At 35.7% G+C, this 24542-nt stretch overlaps 1 protein-coding gene across 4 annotated transcripts in view; it reads right to left on the reverse strand.

Moving 5' to 3' along the window:
- Positions 1-1072: 1072 nt before the first annotated feature.
- The window catches only part of EPC2 (enhancer of polycomb 2), a 121445-nt gene continuing 97975 nt past the window's right edge, over positions 1073-24542 (reverse strand). For 2 of the 4 annotated variants that reach the window (XM_077767786.1, XM_077767783.1), the window contains exons 7-14: positions 23094-23285; positions 18505-18594; positions 17134-17279; positions 16680-17023; positions 6223-6359; positions 4480-4639; positions 3237-3570; positions 1073-2335 (exon numbers count right to left, since the gene is read on the reverse strand). In XM_077767786.1, coding sequence (XP_077623912.1) covers positions 2263-2335; positions 3237-3570; positions 4480-4639; positions 6223-6359; positions 16680-17023; positions 17134-17279; positions 18505-18594; positions 23094-23285 — 1476 coding nt within the window. In that variant the 3' untranslated portion in view covers positions 1073-2262. The remainder of the gene's footprint in view (positions 2336-3236; positions 3571-4479; positions 4640-6222; positions 6360-16679; positions 17024-17133; positions 17280-18504; positions 18595-23093; positions 23286-24542) is intronic. The other 2 variants (XM_077767784.1, XM_077767785.1) reach the window with 2 other exon arrangements.

Consider the following 24542-nt stretch of genomic DNA (forward strand, 5'->3'; position numbering starts at 1 on the left):
GGGAGGCAGTGCAAAGACAAACTCTTCTTCAAGGTGTAAATAAGTCTCTTGTCACTTGAAAGGTTTTGAGGAGCACTGGAAAAATGTGTGTGCAAGTAACTGAAATGCCACCTATGAGACAGTTAAAACCACCAAAATAAGGAAGGGCTTATTTTTCTATTTTACTTCAAAAGGAACAGATAAATTGGTCACCGGTCTTTGATAAGGTCTGGATTTGCCACATCTCCAGAAACTGTACAAATGGATAGTTCTTTTGTTTTACTTAAATTATTTATAACATGTATATCACATAAGGCAAATTCACGTCATGCTTTACTTAGTAAAATGGAAAAAAAAAGCTTTCTCCAAAATTGGCACTAAAGTTAAGTTCTTAATAGCAAGGAGATACATCCAACTATAAGCAGAATGAACACAGTCATAATACATATCAAATCAAAATTATTTCCTTTATATCATCAGCAATGAGTAACTCCAGAGGTAGTATGGCAGAAACGAGCATGGATCCTATCAGGTCACAACCGATGAAGAAATTAAATTTATTTTTCTCTGTGGTTTTGACCATAAATTGCTTTACACATTTAGGACCTGAATAAAAACCACTCTCAGCAGAAATCTTGGCCCATTAATTCAACTGACATATCAATTTACAACTTTCAGGAATGCAGGTATAAAAAATGTAAAGTATAAAATTATGTAAGTTTGAAATGGTTTTAATCATATTCATTAAAAATATTTACATTTCCCAGTACTTACTTGACAAACCCCCCTTGCAATATAATTCTACTCTAAACTTTTATTTATAAAATGAGGCTCATTTATGAGATTTCAGTGAATGTTATACTGCAAATTACTTACATTCCGTAAACTATTTTAAGAACTTTTCATATCAAAGGTAGTTTATATTGGATTATCTGAAACCCAATAGTGCCCACAGATGAGCGTCTTACAATTCTTTTCATTAATGCTTGGAAAGCACTGTGAAAATGAAAAGTGCTGTTAAGTGCTATCGTCTCCCTTAAATTCTCACTTACACTGTGTGCACATTGTGAAATAAACACATATGCAGCATGTCCATGTTTTGATATGTATTTTTATTTCCCTGCAGTTTTCACTTATCAAGAACAAGTAACAGGGAAAGTTGTCTGAACTAGTGCATAAACAAACATTCTGAAACACCACTACACGTATCTAATTTACAAGAACCGTATAAAAAAAGTCACTAAAACACTACACTATGAAGGTGTCCAACGCTTACAGTCAGACTTTTTCCAACCCGTTACTTGCCTTGTAGCCACAGGAAAACTCTCCAAAATTGAAAAGACAGTCTTGCCACAACCCTCCCCCCCCTCCCAACACCTGGGATGGCTCGATATCTAGACTTCCAATAATTATTGCAATGATATGATGCAATACATACCTGGTAAAATATCCTTTATGTGGTGTGTTACAGTTTTAAAGCCAGTTAAAATATGCAGTCTTCAGATAAAATGTAATCCTTGAAAAATTTTCTTATCTGCACAGTTTAAATGTGCTAGATGCATAATTTTTCCTAGTCCATTTTTCCTGTGTAATTATTTTTATAAACTGGTATTATAAATAGAAATATACATTCAAAATATATGGAAAAGTGAGTTACTACATTAAATTTGCATGTATCGATCCATCCCTTTCCCCTGCACAGTAATAGAAAATACTATTTTGCCTTGAACTTCATATTTGACAGTGAAATGCCACTAGTATTTACCAAAAAGTCCATCTAGTCAAATTGTGAAACAAAATGAACCAAGTGAAAACTTTACAGTTTCTTTAGAAAAAAATTACAAGAATTTCATTTCCTAGCTATGAATCTTTAACTTTTTAGACACAAAGTTGGATTTATTTTTACAAGATACAAAATGTAAACATGGCAAAATAAATAGTTAAAACAAGTGATGCAGGATCCCATTTCATGCTCATGATCCCATTAAAGAATTATTTTTTAAAATCCATTCAGTTGCAAATTCAAGTGCAAAAGCATGATGATGAATATCTACTATTCAAGTAACAGAAATAATATTGATGATACAAATAAACTATTTTACAAGGTAGTGATTTTCCCAATTTTACAAAATATACATCATATATCGATTTAATATCCGATATACTGTAGTCCATTTAGGTCCATTGTTACGCTCTGTGATCCACAGAGTGTCGCCTTTTGCATTCAGCTGGAATATGAATGACTGCACACCATCAGCACAGGTCAAAGCCACATGTTTTAGGTTATGTCACTTCCATAGCTACTGTTGTCTCTGCTATTCCATTTAAACCCAATCTTTCTGGTTCATGGTTCTCTCTATAATAAGGCAAAGAGTAAAATAAACATTAATACGCTCTAGAATATGGTATTATCATTCAGTATTTACAGATATAGTTTTATGTAACTACAACTACACACGTACTTCACAAGAACATTTCCCACTTTTACAATTTCTCTACGGGAATGAGGAAAAGTTTTTTGTAGCTAAGAAATTCTATGATTTCCTAATTACTTAATTATAACTGCTTACTTAGGAAAGACAATAATTTACACAATATTCCAGTAGAAACCAATGATAAACTACTTATGAAATATGTAACATAGGACGGTCCAAGTTTTTTTACAATAGATGAGTATATGATGCTCAAAAAGAATAATCAAAAGCACAATAGTACTTAAATTACTTTCCACTACAGTTTAATTTTATAGGTTTAAGGCCATGTAGTAAGTTATTCATGCACATCAAGTTGTTTTCTGATTCGCTGTTCTTACGTATTAGTGTCACAGAAAGAAATAAATATATACATAGAATAATTTACTTTCTCGTTATATAGAATGTTGAAGAAAACACAAATTTTGATTTGAAAATTAAAGCTCTGACGAGGGAATTAGTAACAACTTTAACCTTCCCAACTGCCTAAGCTACAAAAAACAGAAGACTCAAGCTTCTAAAATAGTCTTTGATTTATATTTTTGGCTTGATGGTTCCCAATTTGATGTGTTTTCCCCTTGGTTTTTTTATACTTCTGGATGGCATGTAAACATCCCACTAGTGACCTTGAACAAATAATCTAAGTCACAGAGCTTTACCCTGAGCAGAACTCAGTATGTGTCAATCAACAGGCATCTATTGCAGGAAAAAACGTCTTTTTCCTCCCACAGGTTAGCCAGCAGACAGGGACAGGATGGAACCGGAAACACACACACACACACACACCTTGCTATGCTGCTGATGGCACTGCTAGGAGTAACCTTTGGCACTCTGTCCATACTGGCAGCAACCGTGGCAAGTTTTAAGGCTGTTGGCGATGGTGCTGAAGTCCGTGTGTTGATATGCACATTGACTGGAGAAACAACACTGACGTTATTGAGGTGCACTGCGTTTGTCAGGCAGGAATTGTTCATGGGAAGTGTTTGAGGACTGCTTGTGCACAATGCTGGGATTAAGTGGTTTGTAGTGGTGTGGCCAACTGTCCTTACAAGCTGTACAGCTGAAATCCCTGGGCTGGATGATAAAGCCATATTGGTGGAGTATAATGTTTTAGAGGTTCCTGAAGGAGAAAAGTAAAATCATTTAATTCGTATCATGAGACATTAATTAAACTCTCAGAAAATCAGGAGTTTAATAAAAATCCATGCAAACATGTGTATTCTAATTAAATACCAAATTAATTTTCCACACAATGGCCTCTCCAAAGAGAGCTCCTGATCACAGCATACTTACCTGTCACAACCCAAAGACACATTTTTTTCTACTCGCCTGCATAAAAGCCTACATTATAAAGTAGGAAACAAGAGGGAAGAGAGGTCCTCTCTGGAAGTTGAGAGCATGTTGGATTCCATCAGAATTCACACACGCAAGGAATCAGTAGGAGGGGCAATCAGGATCATGGGTGTATCTAAAAGCAAGTGGAAAAACCCTAGGGTCGGAGTAGTAGCTGAAGGCTGATAGAAACAGCAAAGTTTTGAGGACTCAGGGTAGTAAGAAGCAGACAAGGTTTCAGAGTAATACTGTACTTCAAGAGGAGGAGTCAGAGAAAGCAGTCCAATGAGTATGTGCTAGTGGGAAGGTAAACCCAATTTCAAACTTATTGACCGACCAACCTGCATTATATTCTGCCTTTCTATCAATGCATGGATAACTCCAGGGTGATGGTTAGTGATGAACTCGATATGTTTCCTAAGATGTGAGGCAACTGAAAGTACGTGGATAAAACCAGGCAGAGTGGGGACTTACATAGGAAGGTATCCCGTGGGTACAGGAGGAAACAGGGAGCAGGCTCTATGTGAATGAATTCTAGAAAACATTCAGCGATTCCGCCACACTTATCCACAGAAATTCTGGAGTCCTAACTTCTTGTATGATTGTCTTCCCTTATATTTAAAAAACAAACACCATCTCTCCAATCAGTAAGTTACAGCCTCAAGCTAGTAAGTATCACGTGAAACCACAGGCTTACCTGAAGGCTGGACAACACCGTTTATGTTGTTGTGGCCAGTGTTCTGTTCCTTGGCTACCTCACTGCGACTTGGAACAGGTGCACTGACTACTGCGGATGCAGCAAAGTGGGCGCTGGCTGAGTCAAGTGTTTTAGACATACAGTCAGAGGTGCTTGAGCCCTATAAAATGAGCAGAATTAAACTCTCAATTTTTCAAATGTGATTTCATCAACGTGAATACTAAGAAATGGGCAAACCCAAAAGACGGTTTCCTTTTTCATCTTGCACAGGTTTAAGTATTCAGATTAAAAGATCCAGGACTCCACAGACTATTTTTGGCATTTTTAAGCAGGGAAGTGACTAAAAATTGGAAAGCTATTTCTGAGAAAGAACTAGGGGATCAAAAACCTCAAATATACTTTAATGCTCTATTAATTTTTCCAGAAGGTGTTAATGAATGCCTTTAAAATACTTGACAATCTAGATACTAGGGACAAAATAAAATCAAAGGGTCTAACCATCATTTTTGTCACAATGTAAAAACATGTCTTGCCTAACCTTGCAAGTAGGCTAGTTACCCGAGAGATTCAGAAAAGCAAACAAAGGCAAGTTTAATGGCCATTCCTCTTGAAACAGGTCAGCCAATAGCTCCAGAATGCGGGCAAATCCACCTGGATACTAGAGCAGTGCTGAGGGCTCCTGATGTCACTGAGATTTTCAGGTTGCTGGATTCAGGATTTCCAAGGTCAGTGTATTTAATGACCCTCTGAAAATGAACTGACCTACTATCAGCAGACGCTGGCCTGAGAGCTCACAGAATACAACAAAGATAGAGTTAACCTCGGTTACCACTTCAGAATTACTTTTAGAATTATGAAGTAACAAAACTTAAGACCTAAAATACTAGATTTCTTTCAGATGGCTCAAATTTGAAACATACTTTTCAATTACAGTTTTATTTTTAGTGGCTTACACAACAGAAATTTATTCTCATACAGTTCTGGATGCGACAAGTTCAAAGTAAGTGTTATAGGGCTCATATCAAGATGTGTGCGGGGTTTCTTTCTTCTGGCAATTACGATTTTATACGGTATTTTTGTTCTTACCCCTGGTGAATTCGTTTAATGGTGCCTATGGAAAACTTCACCTAGTGGCAATTTTTTTCTTCAGGGAAATGTGATTCAAAGAGGTAAGGGGCATTGTTGTTTGGATTTACTGTACAATTCAAGAGAATTGCTTCTTAGGTGATGGTGCACAACCAAATGCCACTTAAAAACAGTTTAGGAAGGTGTTAGGAATGTTATATTCTTGGGGAAAAAAGTCTTGGTGGCAGAGTAGGAGTGGGGATGACAATTCTAAAAGTATAGAATTCCTTCTACAAATTCTCAATAATCCTTTCCAACAATGTAGTTTCTTTCCTAAATTACAGATACCATATTTGACTCTAGTACTCCCCTCATTAAATATAAATTAGTTTAGAGGCGCCTGGGTGGCTCAGTCGGTTAAGCATCCGACTTCGGCTCAGGTCATGATATCACGGGTCATGGGTTAGAGCCCTGTGTTGGCCTCTGTGCTGAATGCTAGCTCAGAGCCTGGAGCCTGTTTCAGACTCTGTGTCTCCCCTCCCCCTCAGAAATAAATAAAACATTAAAAAAAAAGTTTTAAAATATAAATTAGTTTATCTTGTGGCTTGACTAAAATTGTACAAAACTGTGTAATGATGAAAAAAGAAAGAAACAACCATGATTAAGAGACAGGCTCACCTGTGCTTTTGGGTGCGTCTGCTGCGAGGAATGCTGAGATTGCTGTTTCTGCTGAAGCTGAGCAAGCTGCTGCCTTTGCATTTGAACTAACTGCTGTTGATGCGTCTGAAACTGTTCTTCTGTGATACCCCCTGTTACTGGCAAAGGACATCCAGTTCAGAAGTATATTTTAAAGTACTTTGCACAACACCAATAGAATACAATATAAATTTACCGCACAATTAAAATGAAATGCAACTGCAAATCATACATCAGCAAAAAACTCAATAAAAAGCAAAAGTGACTTATGTTAATATCTATGATCTTCTAAAATTTCATGCTAAAAAAAGCCTTATGTGCAGTGTTTATACTGTGTAAAATATTTCTAAGATGAGGATTCTACTATTTATTCAGATTTCGTGTCTTTGGGATCATTCTTAGCTCTCTACGTTGTGGTAACTATACAATGAGGAAACTCCGATTTATTAATGCAAATAATGATGATGACGATGACTAAGTGACAGCCTTAATAAGAAAGCAGGACCATCTGCAGGACTATAAGTGATTCTCACTGCTGGTTCTCATCCAGGACATTTTCTGTGGTTACAAATCAGAGTAGAGGACAAAGATGTTCACCGAGCATAGTCATTAACTACAGTTCAAGCCAAGAGATTTGATGCTAAAATAAGTCTTATGTATACAAATATGGGCTAGAAATCAGTGAACTATACAGAAAATTAAAGACAGCATGTATCCTCAGATGTAATCAAGGGGTGACCAACTGTTAATAGTAGATTTCAAGCGACAATAAGACATCTAAAACTTCTGTTTACAAGATTAGCCAAGAAAAAGTTGTAATAGGAAAGGCATTTTTCTCAAAGAAATGTAAAAAACTCTAATTTTTAAGAAAATTGCTGATAAAATGTTTTAGAGGACATAAAGCTATTTCCATAGAAGTTAGACATTATCCAAACCAAGAAGTATTAAATCACATCAAAATACATGTACTACTAGAGTAATTTTGTTCTATTTTTCTTCATTGCTTTCTTTCCTTTCTCCTATCTATTTCTTTCAATCAATAAGTATTTGCTATTTATGATGATGCAGAGTGCTACATTAAGAGTTAAGTGAATACAGGGCAAAATAAAGGGCAAAAAGGTCCTGGCTATAAGGTCCTACAGTGCAGCTGGGCAGCTGGAGAGAAAAAATACATATAAAGGAATACCACCTAATATGAGCCAAACTTTAAATGCAACTGAGCAATCCCATCAACAGGACCTAAAGAAGTTTAGCTGGAAGATGACATCCTTAACCTAGGTTACTCTTCACTACTCCCCCCCAAGTTCTTCATTTACTACAAATATAAATGAGAAATCCTAAAAACTGTGGTGGTAAATTACACATATAACAAGTTATGAATAAATACAGTCCACTTTCTATTAAGAGAGGCCCCAGAGACGGACAAAGCACTAAATATGCCTTCATTTCTGTTCCACAGTGTTAGCATTAAAATTTGTATTGGGCTATGAAAGAAAAACAGTTTTTAGAGAGCAATTTTATTTTTGGAAGATTAAGAGACCTGGTGCTATGACAGTGCTCACTCTAAAATGTTCATATTACCTGTATTTTTGAAGTACACATTAGTTATCTTACTGAATTACCAACAAAATCAAATGTTTTTCTTTGTTTGCACATGTTAAATTCACTGCAAGTGTTCTATTCTTAAATGTAAAAAATATTTTTAATTCTAAATTTACAGTCTTCAAAATCAATTGAAAATGTGAAGTACTCATAAATTTCCAGTTGTTTGAAAACCTTGGGAAAGAGATGAAAAAATAGTTTATTAGATAAAAGGCAGGAAGGAAAACTCTTAAGTTAAACCCAATAAATTTGCTTAATAAGTCTTATGTGTATAAATGAGTGTGCCAATCAAATGAAATGGACTTGGAAGCTGGTGTTATTAGCATGGTCTACTCCCTCAAATCCAGCGCTCTGTTTATCTAGAGCTAAGTTTTTTAGTGTGGTGAAAAGGTGGGAGTCACAATGATTAACTTAAATGAGGAATAAACCAAATTAAGTGAATATAGTTATAACAGCTACTTGAAAATTGAGAGAAATAGGAATAAAAATCTTCTCTAAAATCTTATTAAGTCAGAAAATCATAAAATCTCATTAATTCAGAATAAGTATCTACCTAAATTAGCATAAAGAACAAACAGCATTTTTTAAATTAAAAAATTGCTTTTGGGGGAACCTGGGTGTCTCGGTTTATCTCAAAAACAAATAAACATTAAAAAAATTGTTTTTAATTTAAAAAATTACTTTTGGTTAGTAGTCCATGAGTAACAAAGTGTTGCCAACTATAGATGGTTCTACTTGCCTTTCATGAATTGATGATCATTTATGTATATATTAAAAAGGAATGTGGATAAAATTGCCTGTTTTTGGTGGGCAGTGTATGGGGGGGGGTTATGCCTACTTACTGCCCCATCTTGCTGAGACCATTAATTTGCTGAGGAGCCCCAGTCTTTTCCCCATTGAAAACTCATTTAAATCCCAACCAACCAAGACTCAATCCAAATTATTCGAATTAATGATCACTGTTTCCCAACCTTTTAAAACCCTGAATGATTTTAATAATAAAAGTCACCCCGATCCCATTACTGGTTGAGAATCACTAATATAAACTCAATTTAACTCCATAATATGGATATGCCTTAAAAAATGACATTTATTTTTTCTCCACCCTGTTACTTCAAGCTCAGCATGTTATACCCATTCTTTTTTTTTTTTCAAATACTTTATTGTCAAATTAGTTTCCACATAACACTCAGTGCTCATCCCCATTCTTGACACCTAGCTCTTTCTTTACTATAAAGTTCCTCATTCAAAATTTCTAGAGCATTGTTTTGTCATTTTCAACTCTTTAGATAAAAAAAGCAATTACTAATTATGACACAGAGTTGGAATACATACAAAACACCCTTTCTAACTTCTCTTCTGCTTCTCTTGCTTAGGGCCAAGCCAAGTTCTTTCCACTAGTTACTCACAGGTTCCTAGCTTAAAAGTGAAATAGTTGCTGGTCATACATCTACCCTACCCCACCCCTCCAATTTCTGCCAGTTTAAAAGTAACCGCAAATCTCATTAAAAAAAATTTTTTTTTAATGTTTTATTTATTTCAGAGAGAGAGAGATAGCGTGAGCAGGGGAGGGTCAGAGAGAGAGGGAAGTACAAAATCTGAAACAGGCTCCAGGCTCTGAGCTAGCTGTCAGCACAGAGCCCGACGCAGGGCTCGAACCCATGACCCGTGAGATCATGACCTGAGCTGAAGTTGGACGCTTAACTGACTGAGCCACCCCAGGCGCCCAGAAATCTGATTGTTTTGTGAAGGAAGCAATACTTCACTAATCCAGATAGATGGGAAGTGCCTTTTTACCTAAGTAAGAAGTTTTCCATATCTCTGTAGTTAACACATGCTGATAGGTAAACATAGAATTTTCCTCTTCATATATGCAAATATGTCATTCTATACATTAGTGACATACTTGCATTTCTAAATATTTTGTGTATATAAACAAAAGTCTGTTTTTCACTAAAGTCCCTAACTTTCCTGGCTATCTTCTTTATATCTGGCTTATCACCTGTCTTAGATTTATCAGTTGCTTTATTCACCAGATGAATCCATGTAGTTTTTGTGAGAATATTTGTCACTATCTCTGTAATGTTGATTTTGTTTTCAAAAGTCCTAGGCATTTTTCTTTTCATCTTTCACCTTTCCAGGATGTGGTTCCTAGATGGTGGTCTGCTGAGTTCACTCCTATCAGCTTTCCCTCTCATATTCTGACAGATCCACTAAAAATACACTTAAGGTATCTCCACTAGACTTTATACTGGTTTAATAATTCTAAAGCCCTAGACCACTATTTCTTAAACTTGGGCCCACAGAGAAAGTATTCTTCAGTATATGTGAAATCTTTACAAGTATTTGCTAACTTTGTATAGTTCTGTTGATGAACTAAAAAGAAAAATCTAACAGAAACACGTTCTGCAACTTCTGGATGACCATCTCACAACAGGGTATGAACATATGGTTTTCGTGCTTGTGTGTGCCTTTTATTTTTATTTGAGAGCATGCGTGTGCGTGCAGGAGTGGGAAGAAGGCAGTGGGAGAGGATGAGAGAGAATCGCAAGCAGGCTCTGCACTGCCACCGCAGAGCCTGCTTGGGGCGGGGTCCCACCAACCACGAGACCACCATCTGAGCGAAAACCAAGAGTCAAATGCTCAACCGACTGAGGCCCCAGGTACCCCTGTGTGTGCCTTTTCAAAATTACCTTTTAACACAGTGTTTCTCTAAGTGGGCTAATACAATGTATTCTTGGGAAGCTATGAATTTTTTAAACACTGGCCTAGACCAAGTTTTCATAGTTTAATGAAGAACATCTAATATGGTAGTAAAGAGGATCTAAAAGTCAAAAGAATAGATTATCCAGGATTTCTTCATCTACAAGGTAGGTCTTTATTACAAAAGTCTTAATACATGCTATGTTGAAGCAAAGCTGACTATATGCATTTTTTTTGTTAAAGAAAGATTTGGGGCTGATGGGCTGGGGATGACGGACAACCTATTTTAAACCATTTTTGTCTTAGCGAGGAGTCAGGTCAAAGTTCACATAAACTGCTGGAGCTACTCTGAGGACAAATCGTTCAATCTTGAAAGCTGACATTATGTGTCCAGGACTATATACATACTGTAATGTAACTGTCAGAGTTAAAGGCAAACTAATGAATAAACTGCAAAACTATGAGGGCAGAAACGGGGAAGATGGGAGGTGAAGTCAGGGGTGAAGGATGAGGGGAATGAGGAACAAAAGAAATGTGAAAGTAAAGATAATAAAGGCCCACTTAAGGGGTGCCTGGCTGGCTAAGTTGGTAGAATGTGTGACTCTTGTTTGATCTTGGGGTTGTAGGTTTGAACCCAATGTTGGTGTAGAGATCACTTAAAAAAATAAAATCTTTAAAGACCCATTTAAACTTCTGACACCTAACCTAGTTACACTGAAATTTCAGTATTATTTCCTTTAGCAAGCAAACTGAAATCTTTTAATTTCTGAAATCTGAATCTATTTCTCACCTAACTCAAAAAATAAATCCTTGTGAATACCTTAGCTCAATATTAAACTGTACTTTTATCTACTGAAGAACTTTTTATACTTGCAAACATTTTATGGCAGTTTAATAAAGAATGGGGGCGGGGGGAGGCACCTGGGTGGCTCAGTCTGTTAAGCGTCCAACTCTTGATCTCAGCTCAGGTTGTTATCTCAGGGTTCTTGAATTTGAGCCCTGCGTGGGGCTCCACACTGACAGTGCAGAGCCTGCCTGGGATTCTCGGTCTCCCTCGCTCTCTGCCCTTCCTCCACTTGCTTGCATGCAGTTGCACTCCCTCTCTCTCAAAAAAAAAAATAAATAAATAAAAATAAACCACACAGACATTAAAAAAAAAAAAAGGATGGGAAAAGAAACTGAAATATCAGGAATTTCTCATGGAAACTGTCCAAATTGCTGATATTCTTACAAACTTGAAATGCTAAGATATTTGGAGCTGGTCAAAAAGACTGCTGGTATCTATTCAGTACACTTAGACAAATGAGGGGGAAAACCTATTAATTTGCAACCATGCATTAGTCAAAACCAAGACTGAATGTAAACTAATCTATCTCTTCAAATCTGAACAAGCAAAGCTTCATTTATTCATTCATTCAATTTTAAAGTTCTCTGTGCCCAATGTGGGGCTTGAACTCACAACCTCGAGCTCAAGTCACATGCTCTACCGACTGAGCCAGCCAGGCACCCTAAGCAAAGCTACTTTTCAATGTGAAATACAATTTCATTTCTGAGTTTGGGATTTAAGATCAGTATCTCTCAAAAAAAGAGCTAAATAATACTGCAGTTTCAAGTGACTAAAAACTTTATCTTTTTATATAAAGAATGTAATACTTGCCATATGCTGTAAGCTCCTTGAAGCAAGATTATTGTCTTATAAAATCTTGCAACTTTTAAACATTTAACAGGGTGCTTTCCATATAATTCTAAATAATTATCTATGCAATGAATTTTCCTTGGTTATTCACTTGCTATGTTCAGTACAATCCATCTTTCCTTTCTCTGTTCTGCTTCTATTCTTTGAAAAGGGTTTTTCAATTAAGAAAACAGATCTTTATTTTACTTAATAGTTAATAAGATGATATAGGTCTTTGCTTTAAAATGAAGTCTTTAGTTCTAGTTCTTCTAATATCTAGGACATACATTTTAATTTAAGTCCTTTAAGTATGGTGTCAAAAATAACAATTAGATATTCTTATTTAAGACACAGGAATTATGACTTGAAAAAAACATTTTTTAAATGCCTGTTTATTTTTGAGAGAGAGTGTGTGTGCACAAGTGAGCGGAGGAGGGGCAGAGAGAGGGGGGGAAAGAGGATCCAAAGCAGGCTCTGTGCTGACAGCAGAGAGCCAGACATGGGCTCAAACTTACAAACTGTGAGATCATGACCTGAGCCACAGTCTCAATGACTGAGCCACCCAGGTACCCTAGGACTTGAAAAATACCAACTGGGTTATTAACAGCATAAAAGTAAGAATATTTTTTACTAAGTTTTTTTTATTAAGAACTAAGAAACTGGGATATAAATACACATTACTGTCAAAGGTGTGGGGTTTCTATTTCTTTTCTTTTCTTTTTTTGAGAGAGGAAGAAAGAATCTTAAGGAGGCTTCACACCCAGCCCAGAGCCCAATGCAGGGCTCGATTTCACAACCATGAGATCATGACTTGAGCCAAAATAAAAAATGGGACTCGTAACCAACTGAGCCACTCAGGCAAGTCCCAGTTTCTATTTTTTTTTTTTTATGTTTTATTTATTTCTAGGAGAGAGAGAGAGACAGCATGAGCAGGGGAGGGTCAGAGAGAGAGGGAGTCACAGACTCTGAAACAGGCTCCAGGCTCTGAGCTGGCAGTCAGCACAGAGCCTGACGCGGGGCTCAAACCCACGAACCGCGAGATCATGACCTGGGAGAAAGTCGGATGCTTAACCGACTAAGCCACCCAGGCGCCCCCCAGTTTCTATTTCTGATTAAACTCATTACTTGTTGAGATTTCCTAGATGTGAAACTGAAAATTCAGTACTTATAATTTGCCAAGCTCAGTGTCATACTCTGCAAGGTAAAAATATGGTCCTTTGTCAGTTTTGTTAAATTCTTAAAGAGACATATGCTCTCAAGACCAAGTCTATTAAGAATAAGCAGAAGATTATTAACAAAGACATAAAGATTAAATCAAATATATGAGGATTCAATTCTTTTGTCCTATGTCCATCAAATATAAAAGTACAACTTTCTAAAACTCCTACATCCTTTTAGATGAAAAAATTCCTATCAATATTTACTGAATTGTAATGGAATCCACTTATACAGCCCAAACTGAAAGGACTATGTAATGAATAGAACTGGTACAAATGGGTACTTAAAATTGTCAGAGCTTTTCAACTGTTTACAAAAATGCTGTTAAAAAGACTTGTTCCATTATGTATCTATATACCTGTGCCTAATAGTTTGAAACCTAAAAGATTTATTGAAAACAAAACAAAACAAAAACCTTGTGGTCTCCATGACTAGAGGGTCACAGCAGAGAAGGAAAATTTAAAACAAAATCCTTTACACTAGTAACACAATTAAATATATATTAGACAAATTCTACTTAAAAACACTGATTCTATGTAGCTTAGTTGTTGCTTAAGCCTTGAGATTTGTCAAGGAAAGAAGGAAATAGTACTCTGTTGAAAATACTAAAAAACGTAAGGCAGGAAAAAGGATACAGACCAGAAAGACCATTTTTTTTTAATGGTACGGGACAGGCAAAATTAAAAAGCTTTACTGTCTATGATGTTAACATCACATACTTGTCACCTTAGATACTTGCAAAGTGCACGCATGCCTAAGATACTTTAAAGTTTATTTATTTATTTTGAGAAAGAGAGAGAAAGAGGGAGAGGAGCATGAGCAAGGAGGAGGCAGAGAGAGAGGCAGAGAGAATCTCAAGTAGGCTCTGTGCTGACTCGAGGCTCAATCCCACAAACCATGATGAGATCATGACCTGAGATGAAATCAAGAGTTGGAGATTTAATGTTTTTTTTTCTTCAATTTCTGAGAGAGAGAGGGAGACAGTGCGAGCAGGGGAGGGTCAGGAAGAGAGAGGGAGACACAGAATCTGAAGCAGGCTCCAGGCTCTGAGCTAGCTGTCAGCACAGAGCCTGATGCGGGGCTTGAACCATGAATCGTGAGATCATGACTTGAGCCGAAGTCGGATGCTTAACCAACTGAGCCACCCAGGCACCCCAAGAGTTGGAGGTTTAAATGAATGAGTCACTCAGGTGTTCCATGCCTAAGATACTTTAAATGCTTATTTTATGCTGATGTATAGTAGTGTCACAAAATTCTAGAGCTAGTTATTAAGGAATTAAGTTATATTATGTTGTATTCTAGTTTAATACATATAGAGTACTGATGATACAGTAACATATATAACTATACATATTTTCTAGAAAACAGTTAAGTGAAATCTTCTGGAGTACATTGGGAATGTACAGTAGAAAGCTGCAAATATCGGGCTATGTTCAAATTGAGATGAAACAATCATTACTTTGGTATGGTACACTGATAGAAAAGAAACTCAATTTACTGTCAAATATAATTATAAATGCCTATATTTAGATGTTTTTATCTTTAAAATGTTTATTTGAGAGTGAGTGCATGATAGGGGAGGGGCAAAGAGTGAGGGAAAGAGAGAATCCCAAGCAGGCTCTGTTAGCACAGAGCCCAATGCGGGGCTCAATCTCATGAAACATGAATTCATGACCTGAGCAGAAATCAAGAGTTGGATACTTAAGTGACTGAACCACACAGGCGCCCCAAGATGTTCTTAAACTCCCCTTTTGGCAAAAATTATTTTGAGTAATTTTTGATACAGGAGTTCTAGTTCAGTTACATTTGAACACGGTTTTGGAGCTGGCAGGAAAAAAAAAAAAATCGACCTAATATTCATGAACTTCCTACTACCTTTAGATTTCTAAGAAGCCTGTCACCACAAATCATATTAGGTATTTCAGCTTCAAAAGCTCATTAAACTTCACAAACTCATGAACTTTATAGAACAGGATGCCATTTTCCTTACCTAAGTTTGTTTCCGAGAAAATTAACCAACTAATTTGGAGAAATGACATGTCAACTTCCAATCATTCAAACAAATCCAATTTTCCATTATAATCTTTAAACAGATAAATGTCTAGATTAAGTTTGAAAATAAGTAGTCCAGTAACTAAAAATGACTAAATAAAACTGCGACCAAATTTCAGACACTTAAAATACTTTAAAATCACTTTAAAGGGGTTTAACATAATTTTGCATAGTAAAATGCACCACCCAGGAAAGAAGTTAGAAACACATTTTTTTTAATGTGTTTTAAAAGAAGAAAGGATAGGGGTGCCTGGGTGGCTCAGTTGGTTGAGTGTCCAGCTTTGGCTCAGGTCATGATCTCACAGTTTGTGGGTTCAAGCCCCACCCCCGCGTCGGGCTCTGTGCCAACAGCTCACAGTCTGGAGCCTGTCTTCGGATTCTGTGTCTCCCTCTCTCTCTGATCCTCCCCTGCTCACGAGGTCTCTCTCTCTCAAAAATAAATAAAAACATCAAAAAAATTTTAAAAAAAAGTAAAAGAAGAAAGGATATTAACAGCCTAAGTCTTGTCCTGGGACTGTGAGTTTGTATATACCATAAGGATATTTAAAATTATACCTACTTGTATATGTGATAAAGACTATCCACAGATAAAAACAAACCAAAGTTTCATTTTAGACTGTCTAGATGGTACACATTTACAATGTACATGTCATAAAAATATTAAATTCAGCACAGTGTTTCTTAAAATGAAAAATGCTTTCTAGTCTCAATCAGAGGTTAGCTATCAGATAAATTACAACTATTCATAGGGAGACTCTTAAGAAATCATTTTTCAGAAAGAAAGCTTTCAGTGGTACTCCTGAGGAGCAATGCCTACATTTGAGCAAAGTTAATATACACAAAATGCACACTGTGGTTATGAAGATCTGGTAGCAGCTTATAACCACTTTACCCATAGGGAACTCCCCATGCATTCTACCTACACATTCACCATACCAGGCACACACACTGAAAATACAAGTCAGTGGTTTTATAGGTATCATGATATCGGTAAAAATATGAACCATAATAATAGGGTTTAGTTTCTTAGGCTGGAAAAAAAAATGTAATAGGTTAAGATAAAATTCTTTTCCATTATGGGATTATGGAAACAAATCTTCAAAATTTACCCTGAGCCTTTATTTAGTGGATAATGAAAATTAAGTCGGAAAAAAGAGCAGAATATATTTTTAACAAAGTGACAGCTTACCTGAAATGCCATTCTTGCTGGTGTTCAATAAAGCTACAGATGCTGCAGAAACTCTTTTATTGTTCACAGTCTGCCCTGATTTTCTTGAGGTACATTCTTCACTATCACTGTCCTGTAAATTTAGTAGCCTTGGCTGGAAACACTGTAGTCGACATGATCTGATATTGCTTAATATTTCAGAAAGGGACAGTCTGTTTTCACAATGTTTACTGGAAGCATTGGTCCGAGTGAAATTAGAAGAAAAGTCTATAGTTTGGGAAGAGCTTGAAAAACCATTCAGCATTTCAGGGTCTATCTGTTTTAGGAGTGGGTCATGTTCTGTGGATATTCGGTCCATTATGACCCTGAAAAGCAATACAAAACCAAATATTACCTGGAAGAATTTATTAACATTTTCCCTGTACCTTCCCTTCTACCTTGTAGAACAAAAATCAGGTCAAAACAAGTAGTTTACCTTCCACCTCTGCCAATTCGCCTCCTTGCAAATCCTATACATCTTCTTGGGACTGTGAGTGTTGTAAGGCAATGCCTGTATCTCAACTTATCCAAATCTGCCAATTCTGAATTTTCAAAGGAGTGGTTAGCTTGGTCCAAACGAGGCTGCAAAGAAAGAAAAGAATTAAAATCCATGGAATAAATATGAAATGAAAAAAGTTAAATAATGATAAAAATAAAATTCAGCACTAGCACAACAAATAAATTTAGATATCAAACTGTAAAACTGAGGTTTAACCATATAAAATTTTATACAGCTGAATCAAAAGTTCACTCACCAAAATAACTCAAATTGAATTTAATATTTTAGGGTATATTTTAAAAGAAATGTATCTTTAAAGAATAATATGGCTTTTAACATCTATGTGGAAAAGTAGAGGTTGGAAAGTTAGGAATTTACAAGCTTCCTATTGAGATAAACCAGAAGGAAGTTTTTTTTTTTGGACCAGAAATTGTATTTCAAGCATGTATGGGTCAGGCTGACACCTCTTAAGAACATACAGTCCATTTCTCTACCTTCCTATTCCCTTTATTATTCTATTTTTCTGGGTCTTAACACTTCTCTACCCCTTCATAATTTTTCTCTTCCTCTCAGTAGCGTAACTTGTAAATACCTTTCTATCTCTTCTACACTATTCTCTCTCTCATACACACACATCCTAAATAAGCTGGAAGTGTAGATGTTTACCCTAACGCAACAAGGCAAACGGTCTCCACAAGGCATATATGAGAGCTATCCTCATTAACTCTATAGTCCTATCTTATCTGAAAACCTGAGCATATGGGAGTGAGGGTCCCTTCTGATAGAATGCTGTACCAAAATGTAATAGCATAAAGAAATTTCTAAGTGTGTCAAAAAGTTATGAATGTAATTATTAGACAAAATATTGCCATGTGAAGAGTTTAAAGATGATTCTTTTATGTTTGATGCTTACTTGGTAAGTACACACAGGATGGGCTTGCCTAAAACACATTTTAATGAACAGCAACTATCAAAACTTCAATTAGAGATTCTGGGCTTACCTAACTCAAGCAGTGACAGTAAATTTTCATAACTGCTAAACTATAGTTAAAGCCCAAAGTAAAACTAAATTTTTAAAATTTAGAATTCCAAATTATCAATTTCCAAGCAAAGGATTATGATATTTTTGGATATACTCTGAAAGGACTAAGTACCTTTCAGCATCTTTTACTGCCATGTGTATAGGCAATATTAAATAAAAAAGGCTGATGGGCTTCTCATTTTTAGATCACGACTAACTTACCCTGACAAGAGTTACCTATTAATATCTGGCTCACAAAAACACTACAAAAAAAATAAAATTCTTACAGCATAATACTGGCATCCTGCTCGCCTCCTGAAAGCACAGGGACCATCAGGATCATTTTCTTCTTCAGGTTCTGATACTGGGGATGGTACCTAGAAAAAAGAGGCATGAGACATTCCATTTAGGAGTCATCAGACGTCAACATATCAATCTCTGTAAGAGTCTAAACTCAGAATCTGATCACAAACAGAAAAAAACTCCTACATTACATAAAGTAGGTAGTAAATTCCCCCCAAATAGTTAAAGACTAGCAACAATTTTCAGTGGTTAAAAATGATTTTTTTGAATGGATTAGTTCCTGCAGGTATGTTAACATGGTGGTGTAATTGCTTCTGAACATGTAAGTACTTAAAAAGAATTAGTACAGTTTTTATATATCTCATGTATATTTTCTAAATAATGTATATGGCCATAAATATTTTGACAGTTATGATTCACCTATATAGGCAGATGTATTTTTCTACAGTAACTTTCTCTGTAACAACCCCAAAAACTAAGAAGTAAAAATGGTTTATGAATGTGCCCCCTCCAGAGCCATAAAGGTCATACGTTTTTCTCAAAGGGAGTCCCTTATTTCCCTACTCATTTTTTTAAAGTCACTTTTTTAGAAGTTTTTATTTAAATTCCAGTCAACATACAATGTAATATTTCAGGTGTACAGTTTAATAAAATCACTTTTTAAACTTGGCAGATCAGAAGCAGAAAAATTAGAAGAGGACAGAAGGCTTGCTAAAGGTAAGCAGACTGGTTGTAGAGAGAAATGGTAAGCCCCAACCTGACAGCAAAAAAAAAAAAAAAACAACTAAAGACTTTCAAGAAGCTGTCACATAATTAGAATGCATTCTGCCTGGAACCATATGATCTCAGGTGAAATATCCCTATAAAACTTGAGTGGACCCCTGGGGCAGCACTGATGCATTAGAGCAAACTTTATACGCGTCATCAAAAACAGAGTATAGCATATACAGATATACTCTGATGCAGCAGAGAAATAACATGGTTTAGATAAACTTCTACCTGTAATGGTTAAAATTAAAAAAAAAAAAAAGTTTTGGTACTTAAGTTTCAGTAGTCTTGCAATTTCACTTTGGAGTACATCTCTTTTTCTGACAACGCTGGCTCAACCATATTTACTTGCAAATTTTGAACCTCACAAATCCCTCTCTTCCTATTTTGAGAGGAAAAATGTGTTCTCCACATTATTTCCAAACTGTGGTAATTACCACTGAGCAGGGTCATCCAGGGGAGAAAGGCATTTGTTTGAGGTTCCAATATACCTCCACCAACCCTATGGGGGAGACACAGAAACAGTAAGGTGGGGCTGATTCTTCTTTCTGTGGAACTAAGCCCCAAACATGAAATTTGAAAGGAAATCCCCAATGTGAATTTTATACTTTGGTTCCTTTGCAAATCATCTACCTTTTCTAAAATACAGAGAAGTGTCACAAAATCTTAGAAATTCGTCTCATAAAATATACCACCCCTTCTTCCCAACCACCATTTTCCAGGAGTGGATTCCAGGATTTACTCTGAGACATAGGAAGAGAGAGCTGATATTAGGAAAATCAGAAGCCTGATTAAGAAAAGAGTTTTAATTCTGCTCTGCTGCAAATCAGTTGGGTAAGTCTGGTTACAATGTTTGTTCTCTTAAGTCTTCCTATTCCCTTTTTCCTTGTTTACTGGACAAAGAAGAAGCACATCATTATTTTACAGATCTTTTTAGCAATAAAATCCTGATTTTGTAAGAGTTTCATCCTAAATAGCTGCCTCACTGAATGATATCCAACTATATAGGTAAATACTTATTCTTTAGTGACAAGGGGTACCATTATAAAAATTGATAAGAGATGTCAAAGACCTAGTAAAAGGACTCAAGAGGAACCTAAAAATTTCAAAATACAATTTGAAATTTTAATGTGGGTTTGAAGGCCTGAGGACTATATGAATAAACACAAGAATTTAGAACAGAACCAAAAGTCCCTTAATGCGTGAGGAATATATGACTAATATGTAAGTGTGTCCTACTATCAAGATGATGGACTGATTCAGAAATAAAGAAAAAGTTTCTGTAAGTCATAATATCCCATGGTGTCATTCCTGAGGGCTGGGAGTGTACAGCAAAACTTTAAAGGCTTTCCTCAGTACCACCAATATAAGGCTATTATTAATAGATACAGAAACCATGTCATATTCTTACTCAAAATTCTTTAATAATGTTCTAGGATGTATAATGTAGATGAAAGCCATCTGCCACCTGGCTACTACTCCAAGCATCATTCTGTTCAACCTCTCTTCCCCTTTGTATTTTATGCTCCAGCAATGCCAAACTGCCAGCAATTCTCACTTACATGCTGTTTCCTCTGCCTAGAAGTCCTCCCTGAACTTTCTATCTAGAAAACTACTATCTGTTAGGACATTATTTTCCTCACTCCTCTAAAATGGCCATATCCCATGGTTCTTTAATGCACTGAGTCTAACTGGATGATCCTTTGACAAAAGTAATGAATTATTTCATTAACTGCTTTTTAAGAGTATACTAAATTAAACCTGTATTTGTGCATTTGTGACAATGCATATATGAATGTTAAACTATCTGGGGTAGGAAAACTAAAATTAGTGATAAAAGAGTAAAAGAATATATAATCTAGTCAAAGGGGACACATTTTACAATTTTATGTAAACTCCAGATTTTAAATAGTTACAACCAAAAAGTCTTTCATAAAACAGTCTTGCTTCCAAAGGTCTGTAATGTTGGTTTAAAAATTTTTTTCTCTTAAAGCAATGTAATAAAAATTTAAAATACAATAAAATTTATTTGTTACAGCATTCTCTTTAGGTTGCCTATACCATACAGAACAGAAAAAAGAGGGTATTACTAGATCAGGCGCTAAAGATAAATACGTATCTTTTAAAATTCATACTTTAATATATAAAGGTCTTGTTTAAAATTTTTTTAAATGTTTATTCATTTTTGAGAGAGAGAGAGATAAAGAGAAAGAGAGAGAGAGATGTAGTACAAGCAGGGGAGGGGCAGAGAGATAGAGGGAGACACAGAATCTGAAGCAGGCTCCAGGCTCCGTGCTGTCGGCACAGAGCCCAAATTGGGGCTCGAACTCATGAACCACGAGATCATGACCTGAGGCGAAGTCAGATGCTTAAATGACTAAGCCACCCAGGTGCCCAATTATAAAGGTCTTGTTTTAAAAACAGCACCTGTGAAAGTGAAATTAAGAATTTAAAATTGCAGGGGCACCTGGGTGGCTGAGTTGGTTAAGCATCTGACTCTTGATTTCAGCTCAGGTCATGGTCTTGTGGTTTTGTGAGGTCAAGCCCCATACTGGGCTCTGTGCTGATGGTGCAGAGCTTGCTTAGGATTTTCTCTTTGCCCCTCCCCTGCTCTCTCTCAAAATAAATGAATAAACATAAAAAAAAAAAAAAGATTTTAAACTTGCAAACATCTTGCTATAAACTATTGCAATATAAACCAAAGAATTATCTTCATGATTTATAATTTGTATCAGTTCTTCAGAATCTTTAGAATTAAATGCTTATTGCTAGGGGAGCCTAAGTGGCTCAGCGGTTAGGCTCCAAATTCTTGATAACAGCTCAGGGATTAATCCTGAGCCCTGTATGTGGAGCCTGCTTCAGACTCTTTTTTCCTCTCAAGATAAATAAACAAACATTAAAAAAAAAAGGTTATTGCCCAAATCAGCAAAGTTTACATTAAAAATTATAAAATAAAATGCTAGTAGTATACTGTAAAAGAAAGTTATTGTTGGTTACTGTTGGTGAATATTTATAATTATATATTAAATATCTTAAAATACTGATAATCTTTGGCTCAGTAATTCCACCTCTCTCTCTTTTTTTTTTAAAGTTTATTTATTTATTTTGTGAGAGTGAGCACAGAGAGAGAGAGAATCTCAAGCAGGCTCCAGACTGTCAGTGCAGAGCCCAATGCAGGGCTCAAACTCACCAACCATGAGATCATGACCTGAACTGAAACCAAGAGTTGGACTCTTAACTGACTGAGTTAACCCTCAGTAAGTCCTTTTTTTTTTTTAATGTGTACTTATTTTTGAGAGAGGGAGGGAGAGAGAAAAAGACAGAGAGAGAGTGTGAGTGTGGGTGAATGTGAGTGGGGGAGGGGCAGAGAGAGAAAGGAACAGAAATTCCAAAGCGGACTCTGCACAGACAGCAGAAAGCTGGGGCTCAAACTCATGAACCGTGAGATCACAACTTGAGCTGAAGTCAGCCGCTCAACCAACTGAGCCACCCAGGTGTCCCAGTAATTTCATTTCTAATAATCTACTTTAAAAACAGAGGGAAAGAATAGAAACATTCATTTTTATAAAAGGGAATGCTGAAAACCACCTAAATGTTCCAGAGAGTAAATTCTATCCAACTGAGAGAACATAATGGAAAGTAAATACCACATCAGTGGCTATATAAATAATGTGGAAAATGTTTATGCTATATAACATTAGGTGAAGAAAGTAAGAATCAAAACTAAGAGGTCAATTATGTTTTAAAATATAGCAATAAAAAAGACTAGAAGGAAATGTCTTTAAAATAGTTTTAAAACAAGCACCTGTGGAAATTCATCTTCATCTGAGCTGTGAAAGTCATATTGCTTAATGTCACTCTTATTGATCACAGGCAATGTCTCAGGAGTGGGTTGCTGAGATGTTATCAAAGCCTCTGCTTTAGGCTTCTTTGGGTACTTCTTCTTTTGACGAACCACATCAGAAGCCTCTTCTTTCAAAGACAAATGATGAGGGTGCTGTTTACATGACGATTTTTCCCCCAAAAGGAAGAAATGAAAATCATTTTAGAAATCATGAAAAACTATACTGCTCTTTGAAAAACATACACTTTTACCCAGGAGGTGATTTTAGTTATTGCTTTTAATATGTAAAAAATATGTGGTCATAAATTAAAAAATGTTTCACTTTTTCCAAGTTATGATTAAAAATAATGGTACTTAAGTTTGCTTTTTATATTGTTATTTATAAACTACAATGTTAGTGATTTTAAAAAGTTGCTATATTATGCAATCCAGCATTTAAAAGTATTTAAATTTAATTTTGTTCAAATCTACTGTTTTAATAAATTTTAATTAATTTATTAATAAATTTATGTTAAAATAACTTGAATTAGATTATAAATTCATTAATTTACTTCTACACTTATTTTCAATTTTTAAAAATGTCTATGGCTGGTAAGTTTTTTGAGGAAAATAAGTTTATTAACCAGAAAAAACTTCACTTTTTTAGAATGTAACTGCTGCCTCAACTGAATAATAATCAAACTGTTCTCAAATACCCTAGAGTTCTGTGAGAGCACTTGAGAGGCCATCTGGCAATCAGACTGACAGATGGGGTGGGTTTCCAGCGCCCCCTGCTTTCCACCCCTCAGCAGAGATCTGCTACTATCTGTTTTAACACAGTGACATTCCTTTTAATAAACAGGGTTCTACCACTTCAAAATTCGGAAATAATTGTTCTAACAAATCACCCAAGCACAAGCAATATCAAAGTGAAAAAAATATTTAAGAGGTTCTACATTTTCCCATGTAGTCCACATTCTTGTTAAAACTACTGCAGGGTCGAAAATGGTACATACAATGAAACTGTTGTTTAAATGGCAAATTATTTAGTGATATAGCTAGGTTTCATACAGTGGTTGTAGCTATGGCATCAAAAAATACCAATCCAACCTCTTCAAAACTACCTATATTTTAAGGTGGGATGTGTGACAAATTAAATAAAGTTAACTATGTGTGTTAACGGGGTAGAGCAACAACGAATGCAACCATTTCTCTAAAACTAGTAAGCATTCTGAGCGTTTATTCCTACAGATAATCTAAAATAAAAATCTAAAATATAATCAAGGCTGATTCTGTCAGTAATTTCAGTTTGAGATTTTCATATTCTTTGTCTATCAATCGTATACCTGGAAAAAGCATTCATTTATAGTAAATGGATTTTTAAAAAGTAACTTAGAAAATTACATTTATTGCCCTGATAACATTTTTGGC

Source organism: Crocuta crocuta, unplaced genomic scaffold, assembly GCF_008692635.1.
Source record: "Crocuta crocuta isolate KB4526 unplaced genomic scaffold, BGI_CrCroc_1.0 scaffold154, whole genome shotgun sequence".
NCBI classification, from domain to species: domain Eukaryota; kingdom Metazoa; phylum Chordata; class Mammalia; order Carnivora; family Hyaenidae; genus Crocuta; species Crocuta crocuta.